Source organism: Arachis stenosperma, chromosome 4 (genome assembly GCF_014773155.1).
Source record: "Arachis stenosperma cultivar V10309 chromosome 4, arast.V10309.gnm1.PFL2, whole genome shotgun sequence".
Taxonomy (NCBI): domain Eukaryota; kingdom Viridiplantae; phylum Streptophyta; class Magnoliopsida; order Fabales; family Fabaceae; genus Arachis; species Arachis stenosperma.
The window spans coordinates 12,477,958-12,490,384 of NC_080380.1; the positions used below are offsets into that span (position 1 = coordinate 12,477,958).

Genomic DNA, 12,427 nt, shown 5'->3' on the forward strand with positions numbered 1-12,427 from the left:
TAAAAATTTGAATATATATCCGGTAAAATATGTAAAAAAGAAATTAGAAGGTCAAATATTAAAATTTATAATATTTATTGAATTTTTTTATCAATTTATACAAATACAATAATATCAATACTTATTGAATATTCTAATATTTTTTATCATATAAAAAAATTAAATTAAATAAACAGTAAAATATAAAATAATATTAAATTACATAAATAAAAAAATCTAATTTTTTATATTTGAACTCAAAGATAGAGGGAGTGTTGCTTATTGAATAGAGAGCTGCTAAATGTGAATACACTCAATTCAGTCCAAATTTGATATGTTTTGAATGTTTAAAACTAAAAACTATTGTGCAATAAAAGCAAAAGATGAAGATTGAACTTTGGTATTTTAAGTTATAATAAAATATTTGAGCTAACTAAACTATTTTTTATTTTTTTAAAAAGTATTACTAATTTTTTTAATAAAAGTTTGGGGGGGCCGTGGCTACCCCTTGTCTGAATTAAGCTCCGCCACTGGCCATATCCAACTACTTCTTCTCTTAATGGGAAAGTACCTTCAATACCATGCCAAAATATGAGGCAAAAACATGTGCACAACAACACGGGAAGAAACATTCTGCAGCTTATTACTATGTTGGTGGTTGAGATTAGAAGGCTATTCATAATGGCTGGAGAATCAAATGCAATCATCTACCATCAATACATAAAGTTCCATAACCAAATCACTTGTGAATCAAAATCTAGTGATCACCGAAAAGTGATATTCCACTCAGTGCTGCTATCCAAGTCATAATCATTTCAAATGGACATCCATTATTTTCACAACAATTTCTATGATTTCTATTCATGAGGCTATCAACAATTGTTAAATCTCTATTGGTACAAGTATCTTTTTTGTGCACTTCTATGAGTCTATCTTCTTGTGTCTGTCTCTTCCTTTGGTTTTATTTATAAAAAAAAATTATAGAGTAAAAATAGACAAAAGTATATACGAAAAAGAGTATAAAGGTGATTAAAGTACACCTAAAAGGTTTTAAAATAACTTGATACACCCCAAAGATTGTTTATTTAAGCAAGTCGAAAGTATACTTAGTTGTATATGCAGTAATAAATTTAGATTTTTTAAGCTGATACATCGACATTTGGAGGATTACAAAGTGTATGATTGCAATTCTATGTCAGACCAATAGAATGCTAAATAAGGAAAGAACAGTTCTGACCTGTCTAAACAATCGTTGAGATGTATTTCGCTGTTTTAGAATCTTTCCAGTGTACAAATTAACAAATCTATTATAATCTTTTAAAGAGTATAAAACCATTTTATATTAAAATTAGACTTTTAGCATGTTTAAATTTAGTTGCTGATGAAAGGAAAAAGTTCAGCCAACACTCCCAAAGTGTTGATTCATTACCCAAAATATAGTTACTTCTGTTGGTACAGAATAATCTTTGATAAATAATTTGAAATTTCATTCTTGTTTAGGAACAGATTGGTGAATCAGAATGAGCTCTAACACAATAAAATCATTTAAAACAGCAAATCAATCACACTATATAACCAGTATTAATAGAAATATGATTTCTTAGTACTTAGATTCCCAGCCATGTTGATAGCATTCTTTATTTTTGTTACAAGACATGACATTTGTGAGGAATACCTACAGCAAGGCACATTCCTTCAGTAGATAAAAAGAAAAAAACAACTTTAATTTCCCTTGTTCCTTATATTTCAATTTCAAGCTTAAATTCCTCTCCAATAAGCAGTGACAATTCTGAAACTTGTATAGTAACAAACTGTGAGGAGTCATCATTGTGTGTCTTGACAACCATCTTCAGTGAACCTGTTCCATTCATATAACTTATTCTCTTATGCTTAGGTATTCCCAAGAAAGTGACCTTTTCTATGATCCATCTTTGGTCCAGGGCAAATCTTCCATTAGTGACATTAGATGCAACAAAAACACTATTTTTCTGCAATGCACCATAAAAACTAACCAATGTCCATGGCTCATTCTGTCCTGATATGTCAAGTGTCTCCCCATCATCCAAATAAACTTGTCCATAGCTAGTTTTGCTGCTACTAACAACCACCACAAGATGAAATCGGGTCTTCCGGGCGGCTTCTGTTGTCAATGCCTCTCCTTGCATGGCCAAGATGTTACCTTCACCAACATGCACATTTATGTGATCAGGTGGAGCATCAAGGGTAACATATTTTCCTGATTCAGCACTCACTGAATTCGAGAAATTGAAGAGATCAAACCAGTTTCCTACTGGGAAGTATGCATCAACCGTTATAGCCCCCGGCTTTAGTACAGGTGACACTAAAACCCCTTTTCCTAGAAGAAACTGTGAACTTATATCATATGTTGTGACATCCTCAGGAAATGAAAAGAAAAGGGGTCTTGCAATTGGTGTCCCTTTTGTGTGTGCCTCATACATTAGTGTGTAAAGATAAGGGAGGAGGCGATAGCGTAGGCCGAGCACTTTCCTAGCCGATTCAGCAACTGAATCCCAAAGATATAGCTCTTGCCTATTGGAAGTGTTGTCTGAATGATCTCTTGTAAAGGGATAAAAAGCCCCCAGCTGCATTGTGGAAAGTGAAAATAATTTGATATCTATATGTTTTGTTATGAGTTTCCAAGTTTTCAACTATACAAAGAAGATACTAGTTTCTACATGTGACTTTTGTAACCTAAGCATAGAAAACTAATACAAGTATATGAAAACAACATTCACAAAGCAGAAAAAAAGAATCAATAATCGATACTAATTACCATACTTAAGGATGAAATTTTACCTGGATCCAGCGCCTACAAAGTTCTTCAGTTGTATTTCCCGAAAAGCCACATATATCTGCTCCAACCATTGGAATTCCAAATATTCCAAAATTTAAAATAGAAGGGATTGAGTATGCTAAATCATTCCATGTGGCAGCATTATCTCCTGTCCAGTGAGCTGTGTACTTGCCAGAACTAACAAAAGTTGATCTACTTAGAATGAATGGCCTTTTGCCACTTATATCCTTTAAAACCTTGTTGGTTGCTTTGGATTCTAAGAGTCCATATAAATTATGGGAATCATATTCAGTGATATTGCCAAAATGTAAAGATGTTGCCGGGACTGTTCTGTAATTGATCTGTTGCATAACTCCGGAATTATTAATTTTATAGGGAGGGTTGTCAAGACTAGACGATGGATTCGGGGGAGAAGTGATGAAATTAGACAACTCATTCATGTCAAGCCAAATACCATCAAATGGGAGAAGCTCTCTAAATAATTTGACTTCTGTACCCCAAAACTTTTGGCTGCTTGGATTCAAGAAATCAGGGTAGTAAACTGGTCCAGGCCAAACTTGACCAAGGTAATTGACTCCATTTCTCTTGATGTATATATCATCCTCCAATCCTCTGACAAAAGTTGCATATGTTTGATTCACATGGATACCTTTTTGCAAAATTAAAGCCTGGATCAATAACTAATGCATGGATGTTATTTTATTATCAAAAGAAATGGCATGGTATGAGAATTACTGGATTAGTTACCAGGATCCAAGATAAGCACATATTTCTGGCCATTTTGGTGAAGGGCATCAACAAATGTTTTCATCTTATCCAGTGGAAAGTTGATAGGATCAAGGGTGAAATCTTTATATGCATCCATGTAATCGATATCTGTCCACATAACTTCAAGGGGTATGTTTGCTTTTGCATAGTTGGCAACCACACCCTTGAGATCACTTACATTCTTGTAGCCCCATCTACACTGATGAAAACCTTTCAGAACAGAAATCATGAAAATGTGGATAAGCATAGGAATCACTGCTACAAATAATAGATCAGCAAGATAAGACCAACAGTTTTACACACTGATTAGAACTTAAATATCTGTGAACAAGTGAAAGGAAAATTCATAAAGTACACATGGTAACCCAACGTTTCTTTAATGAAATGTGGAAGTGAATGAATTTGTCCAACTGAATAAAGCAGCAGGGTTCATCATCATTATCAAAATATGTGAGCAATATCAATATCATTATATGTATCATAACTAGGTAGAATAGATTATCATGTTATATAAATAGTCTTACCAAAAGACCAATAAGGCATAGGAGCAGGTCTTCCAATGAGTTCAGTGTACTGCTCCATCACCAGCTCCGGCGATGATCCAGCAAAAAAGTAAAGATCAAACACTCCACCAATCACCTTGTAAGTTATACGGTCGCCACCATATACAACATCCATCCCATTGCTATTTAGCAGCAACACCCCATGTGTGCTCCCAGACTTCACTCTTCCATCTTTAGACCCTTTCCTTACATCCATGTAAAAAGGGTGAGAGCCATAAAGGTTCAAGTCAAGATTGGCACTAAAAGTATCTGAATTCCACATGGTGAGTGTCTGGTGTGGCTGCAACTTAAAGGAGCTCTTGGTGTGTTCACCAAGGCCATAAAGTGAGGCTCTTTCCCTTGGGAGTGAGGAAGATAGCTGAAGGTACTGGTCCTTGAACACAATGAAAGTTGAAGGGTTGGAAGGGTCTGGTGAGGTATCAAAGAGGATGTCCTTGGAGGACTTGCGCGAGATAGTGAAGCCAAATGGGGTGGTGTTGTGGAGGCTGAATATGAGGTCTGAGTTTGCTATTGTCAGAGATAGTTTTACTTCTTGTTTAGAAGGGAATTGTTTGGTGCTGAGAGAGCAGTGAGGGTAATAGGAACCTCTAGGAATCACTTCTTCTGGGATCTCCCATCTTTGGTGGGTAGAGTCTGTTATTCTTACTCTTAGCCTATCCTTGTTCTCAAAACTGCAAAATTCAGAAATAACCAAAATTTTCATGCTATATACACTTCAGTTTGTATGATGCAGTGAATAGGAATCGTGTATGATGCAAGCTATATCAACTTCAAATTTTGCATCATATTTTGCTGTGCGTATTAATATTATTACTTCAGTATGTATTGGATAGTGAACAGTGAATACCGAATTGATAATTCATTAGTATAATGACCTGCTATAACAGTAAAGATATCATAGTGTTTAATTATTTAATTTTCTAATAGTCACTGATAAGATCACACTAATGATTCAAAGTGGTGGTGTTGTTACCTGGCAGAGAGTTTGAGTTGTGGGATGTCAGGTCCATGGAGAGAAGAAGATTTGATGAGGCTAAGAGTAGCAGTCAACGACTTCCCAAAGTGATCACTGGCCACACTTGAGATGGTGTAGCCATATCCAACTACTTCTTCTGTTAGTGTGGAAGCTTCAACTCCATGCCTAAATATGATGCACAAGAACAATAACAAGGGAAGCATAGTGGCTCTTCTCTCATGCCTACTACTCATTCTGCTACTTAGTGAGTGTGTTGAGTGTGAGGGACTTTTCAATTTTGTAGAAGGACAATAGTTCAGTCATGGAATGAATAAAATAAGTCTAGAATGATGATATCAATGTTTGAAAATATCATTTGTAATATTTCTATTCTTGGGATTCTCAACAATTGTTAGATCTCTATTGGTACAACTGTACAAGTACCTTCCTTCTGCATTGTCTATCATCTTGCTTGCACTTTCTGTTCCTTTGATTTTAGTGCCTTTTTTTTTCCAAGAAATTTAAATTTGTTTTTGAAATAAGTTATCTCACATATATAAAATTTCTATTTCCATTTTAAAGTATAGGATTTTAATATTTTCATGCAAAAGAAAATAAAAATTAGCATATACGATTATTATTATTATTATGTGTAGTCATTTTAAATATAGTGAAATTGTTTATATTCAATAAGCTTTCATTGATTTTAAAATTAATATAGAACAAAAAAGGAAAAAAAAGAAAAAAAGTTGAAATATTCAAATTAACCATTAAAAATATAGCGTGTCGAAATTATACATAAAAAGAAAATAGAATTTATTTTTTAAACGGACAAATGTAAATTAAAAAGGTGAAATACTAATGTGTGAATAAAGACACTTTAGCTGAACAAAAAACATTATTTTGATAAAGACAAAAATAGGATACAATTTTGATAAACTTTTTTGTACAAAAGCATTACTCTCTATGTTATAACTAGAATGAAACCCGTCTTTTTTATAAAAAAGAAAGAAAGAAAAAATGAAAATATGGATCGGAGTTAGAATCTTTATCTTTAGAAAAATTTAGAAAAAATTTACATATTGAGAGTAAGTTTAAAGATGTATCTAGAGATTAATCCTTTTAAAGTAAATTTTCTTTAAATATTTAATATATATGAGATTTTAATTTACAAGTGAATCAATTTTAAAGAGACTTACAGTTACAAATTTTTTAATAGTATTGTACAAATTTAAATAAATAATGAAAGTAATTAATTAATATTATAAAAATAATTTTAAATACATAAATATGAATACAAATGATAAATAATTTTTTGAAAAGTATATTTCTTGAAATTATAGAAGTTTAATTATATAAAAATATAGGGCGTAAACATTTCAAAATTTTATGCAAGGTGGTTATTGTATAATCTCTCAAATTTTCTTTACTAATTTATATTTCAAAAAATTAAATTTTTTATATTTATATTATCAATTATTTTGATAAATACAAATAAATTGTATTTTTTATTGGATATGATTTAAATATAAATATTTAAATAAAATAAAATAACATTGAATAATTACGTTAACTTGAATCAATTCAAAAAGAAATGTTATAAAGAACATGCAAAAAAAGTATTGGATTATTAGGCATAAAATTAATTGTGATAGTCTAAAATTAAAAGTTAACAATAATATTTTTTTATTTTTTTTAATAGTTAGTGAAATTAAACTCTAATTAAAAGTTATTTTTTTTTTTAGGGAACTAGTCCACCTGTGTTAGCAACAATAATTGGGGGTAGAGAAGATAAAATTTATTGGGTCCTTAATAAAATTTATTGATTCTCGTATCTTCCTATTAAATTTTATCCGGAGATTACGAAACAATAAAATTTATGACGAGAACTGTGAAAGCTGAAAATTTCAGAAAAGATTAAGATTTTTCTCTTGAGGGACTTCTATGAAAAATTTTCAGTGGTGCAAAAGCTTCATCATCGCATCCCATCAATTTAATTTATCTGTCAAAAACGTCTGTAATTTCCAGAAACAATCAATCACATTGTATCTTTCATCGTGTAAAATCAAAGAAAAGTTGGTAAGGAGCACTGAAGACTCTAATTTCTATGTTGAGTGGAACTTGAGAATGGGAGCCTTTCATACCCAACCCAATAACTCTTCTCAGAGAATGATAATGGTGATTTTGAACGTCCTTATAGAAGGCTAGGAACAGGTTCATGTTTGATAATGTATCAACTAGTGTGGAAGAGATAATGGCGTCGGTTTTGAAATTGCAGAAAGAAATTCAACAAATTTCCACTTTTTAATTGATGGACACTTTACTTTTTTATCTCTCTTATTAAATTATTATATGATGTTATCTCTATAATAGAACGTTAAAAATTCTCATTTTTTTTATTTATCTTATATATAAACACCTATATATTTTTTTCCTTTTACGAATGAATTATCTCACTTTAAAAAAAAAACAAACTATATAAGAGTAACTTGACGTCTTTTAACTATAGTATAAGCTTTTTATTGGTTTTTATTTTTTAAAACATTAGATAGCACACTCATCTCCCATAAATTATTTTTAAAAAAATGCAATTATAAAAACTAATGAATAACTAATTTATTTCATGTGTCTCTAGGAAAGATTGAAGATATTTTAATGTATAATTTAAGATTTAACACATGTAATACTTTACCTAAAAAACCTTGTTAATTATTGTGAAAATCGTTACAAAATATGAATTGAATAATAAAAAGAATATTTAATATTATTAAAAAGAAATTTTAATTACAAGAATTATCTTGCTAATTATTATGAAAACCGTTATAAAGAATTGATAGAGGTTGAAAGAAAAAAATATATTTGATTTTATAATAGAATTACATCTATACTGATATGCTGACGTGGCAAAATTCTAAAGAATTTATATGTCATCACTTGAATATAGCATGAATTAGGTATTAATATAGATAAAATAGATAGATGCTTAAATTCATCAAGGCTTTTGATCTCTACTAAGAGTTTTTCGCCCCCATTGAATTACATGTTTCATATACGCCTAGATTACACTTTCCAAGCCATTTTATGATATATACATATCCATGACTCTTCGATATATAAATTTTTTAGCCAAAATAAAAAAAAAAAGCCCATGCCATACTTCTGATTCATTTGCTCAAAAAAATAGATATTTCTGTCAACAAAAAATAATCTTTGATAAATAATCTGAAATTTTATTATCTTAAAATAGTCATTTCTCAATTTTCCAACCATAAGTAATAAAGAAATTCTACATCTTTGACTCTTTTAAACTACTGCACAGAGAAGTATATTATATATGGAGAGAGCTTTGAATGTAGTTGCTGAAAGATCATCTAATTATAAGACATAACTATGAACAAGAAGAAGATAGATTCTTTCATAGTAAAAACCTGCTTTCTAAACCATAGTCATTTCAATTTCTAGCTCAAATTTCTCTCCAATAAGTTGTGCCAATGCTGAAACTTCTATACTAATAAACTGTGAAAAGTTATCAGCATGTGTCTGCACAATTCCATTCTCAATATTCAATTCATTACTTGCCAAATTCAATTTACTTAATCTCTTGTTCTTTGGTATCCCCAAGAATGTGATCTTTTCAATGATCAACCTTTGGTCCAGAGCAAATCTTGCATTGACTATATCAGATGTAATAAAAACACCATTGTTATGTAAAACAGCATAAAATCTGACCAATGTCCACTCTTCATTCTCTCCTGATATTTCAAGTGTTTCTCCATCATCCAAATAAACTTGTCCATAGCTAGTTTGGCTGCGGCTAACAACCACCACAAGATGAAACGCAGTCTTCCGGGCGGCTTCAGTTGTCATTGCCTCTCCTTGCATGACCAAAATGTTACCTTCACCAACATGCACATTAATGTGATCAGATGGAGCATCAAGAGTAACATACTTTCCTGATTCAGCACTCACTGAATTCGACACGTTGAAGAGATCAAACCAGTTTCCTGCAGGGAAGTATGCATTGACAGTTACAGCTCCAGATTCAAGCACAGGTGAGACTAAAACCCCTTTGCCAAGTAGAAACTGTGAATTTATGTCATATGTGGTGACATCCTCAGGGAATGAAAAGAAAAGGGGTCTTGCAATTGGTGTCCCTTTTGTGTGTGATTCATACATTAGTGTGTAAAGGTAAGGGAGGAGGCGATAGCGCAGGCCGAGCACTTTCCTTGCTGATGAAGCAACTGAATCCCAAAGATAAAGCTCTTGCCTGGTTGAAGATTTATCTGAATGATCTCTTGCAAAGGGGTAAAATGCTCCTAATTGGATCCAACGCCTGCAAAGTTCTTCGGTTGTGTTTGGTCCAAAACCACATATATCTGCTCCAACCATTGGAATTCCGAATATTCCAAAATTTAATATAGAAGGGATTGAGTATGCCAAATCGTTCCAAGTCGCGGCGTTATCTCCTGTCCAGTGAGCTGCATACCTACCAGAGCTTACAAAAGTTGATCTACTGAGAATGAATGGCCTTTTACCAGTTATATCCTTTAAAGCCTTGTAAGTTGCTTTGCTTTGTAAGAGTCCATACAGATTATGAGCATCATACTCAGTAATATTACCATAGTGTGAAGATGTTGCTGGTATTGTTCTGGTATTGATTGGTTTTTGAGTTCCAGAATCATTGATTATGTAGGGAGGGTTATCAAGATTGGAAGATGGATTAGGAGGAGAAGTGTTGAAATTAGCTATTTCATTCATATCAAGCCAGAGGCCATCAAATGGGAGAAGCTCCCTAAATAATTTGATTTCATTACCCCAGAATTTTTGGCTTCTTGGATTCAAGAAATCAGGGAAGTAAACTGGTCCAGGCCAAACTTGACCAAGGTAATTGACTCCATTTCTCTTTATATAGATATCAGCCTCCAAGCCTCTGACATAAGTTGCATATGAAGTATTTACACTGATACCTGTTTGAAAAATTAGCTTCAAATCAATAACTGCTGTAATATGTTTGTGGATTGGTTAAAAGAGGTTGCTTGGTGTTGGAATTAGGTACCAGGATCTAAGATGGAAACATATTTCTGGCCATTCTGATGAAGGGTGTCAACAAATTTTCTCATCTTATCCAATGGGAAATTTATAGGATCAAGTGTGAAATCCTTATATGCATCCATTGAATCAATATCTGTCCACATAACTTCAAGGGGTATATTTGCTTTTGCATAGTTGGCAACCACATTTTCAAGATCACTCACATCCTTGTAGCCATATCTACATTGATGAAAACCTTTCACAAAAGAGAGAATTCTTTTGGATTAGCATGTAAAGTTGGGATCCACAGTCTTTTCTTGGACAAAAAAATATTGTGATGATTTATCAACTTTGCTATAAGAATACATGGTACTAATTAAGATTTTCTTACCAAAAGACCAATAAGGCATTGGAGCAGGCCTTCCAATGAGTTCAGTGTACTGCTCCATTACTTGCTCCGGCGACGATCCGGCAAAAATGTAAAGATCAAAAACTCCACCAATCACTTTATAAGTTATGCGGTCACCATCATACACAACATCCATCCCATTGCTATTTAGCAGCAAGACCCCATGTGTAGCCCCAGCCTTAACCCTCCCATCCATGGAGCCTTTCCTCATGTCCAAGTAAAAAGGGTGAAAGCCATAAAGGTTCAAGTCAAGGTTGGCACCATTGTCCATATTCCACATTGTTAATGTCTGGTTTGGCTGCAGCTTGAAGGAGCCCTTGGTGTGCTCACCAAGGCCATAAATGGAGGCTCTTTCCCTTGGCAGTGAGGAAGAGAGCTGAAGGTATTGGTCCTTGAACACAAGAAAAGTTAAAGGGTCAGAAGGGTCCGGTGAAGCATCAAAGAGAATGTCATTGGAGGACTTGCGCGATATAGTGAAGCCGAATGGAATTGTGTTGTGGAGGCTGAATATGAGGTCTGAGTTTGGTGATGTTAGAGATAGTTTTGGTTCTTGATTTAGATCATAGCTATTGAGAGAATGAGAAGAGTATTGAGAACTTCTAGGAATCATTTCTTCTGGAATTTCCCATCTTTGGTAAATGGAGTCTGTGATTCTTACTCTTAGCCTGTCCTTGGTTTCTAAACTGCAAAATTTAGAAATATGTATTCCATGTTAGCTTTAGAATAATGATAGTTGTACTCGCTTTGCATTGTATATCAGACCGGTTTACACCTCATCCAATGGGGATGAGAATGTAAGCCGGTTTGATACACAATGCAAAGTAAGTCACTAAAACATTTCTTACCCGGCAACAAGGTTGAGGTGTGGGATGTCAGGCCCATAAATGGAGGAAGACTTGATGAGGTTAAGGTTAGCACTCAATGAAGTTCCTAAAAGATCTTCATTGTTCACATTTGAGATGGTGTAACCATAACCAACTACTTCTATTTCTTCTGATGATGATGAATATGTAACAAAATGGGAAAAGATTAGGCAAATACACATATAGAAGAAGATTGTTATTGGTGGTGGAAACATAGTTGTTCTGGTTTCACTCCTCAAAACTGCACCCATATTATGCTTCTTAGTCTTGAATGTTGAAGATAGAAAGCTTAGGTATGCCGTTATGTTCAATTCATTTTCAATTATTGTAGGCTTAATTAAGTTTTTGTTACTTGTAAAATATCCTTTTTTTATTTCTGTAAAAAAATTTTGGTCTAATAAAATTTAAAAGTTTTTTGTTTTAGTCTCTTTCATTAGATTTTTAGAAAGGGAAAGAGATATCAAATATATGAATTGTTTAAGTATACCAATTGCACGATGATGTTTCGAATATTGGAAAAACAATGCTTATATAATTTATTTTTAGATGTATCTGTGTAACTGAACAAAAACAAATGTCTACCTTTCTAATCATTGTAAAGGCTAAAGATTTCTTTTATATATATATATATATATATTCGAAATCATGTTCCAACTTGAAACGAATCCAAGTTATTCTCTACATGGATATCAAAATAATGACATCATTTCTAAGACTTAGATTTTTAATATATGAATCAATATTAGTTCACAAGCTTAGCTTTTTAGAACGAATTCTGTTCCATTTTTAAGCCGGTTTCTTCTAAATATTTATATATATAACTATATCTTGCGATGAAAACTTTATTATTAACATAGATATCTATGTATTTATATTTTAAGTTCATAGTCATGTTATAGTATTCTATCACACTTATTTCAGATATAAAAAATGACATCTTAATTTTTGAATTTGGATCATCTAAATCTTGGATTTTCACTTGAGAGTGTAAAACATGATCTCTCGTCCTTGAATATTTTTTCTCTCATGTGTTCTCTTGGTTCC

General features: G+C 32.6%; 2 protein-coding genes across 2 annotated transcripts; both read right to left on the bottom strand.

Moving 5' to 3' along the window:
- Positions 1 to 1,503: 1,503 nt before the first annotated feature.
- LOC130977082 (alpha-glucosidase-like) lies at positions 1,504 to 5,399 on the bottom strand. Its single transcript, XM_057902084.1, has 5 exons — positions 5,099 to 5,399; positions 4,087 to 4,796; positions 3,542 to 3,772; positions 2,797 to 3,443; positions 1,504 to 2,582 (listed from the first exon to the last, which is right to left on the bottom strand). The coding sequence occupies exons 1-5, from the start codon at positions 5,332 to 5,334 to the stop codon at positions 1,719 to 1,721; spliced, it is 2,688 nt and encodes an 895-aa protein (XP_057758067.1). The 5' UTR covers positions 5,335 to 5,399; the 3' UTR covers positions 1,504 to 1,718.
- Positions 5,400 to 8,515: 3,116 nt separating this feature from the next.
- On the bottom strand, positions 8,516 to 11,685 carry LOC130974619 (alpha-glucosidase-like). The gene is made up of 4 exons (XM_057899481.1): positions 11,366 to 11,685; positions 10,503 to 11,203; positions 10,137 to 10,367; positions 8,516 to 10,047 (listed from the first exon to the last, which is right to left on the bottom strand). Exons 1-4 carry the CDS (start codon positions 11,632 to 11,634, stop codon positions 8,516 to 8,518), a joined length of 2,733 nt encoding a protein of 910 aa, XP_057755464.1. The 5' UTR covers positions 11,635 to 11,685.
- Between the last annotated feature and the right edge of the window lie 742 nt (positions 11,686 to 12,427).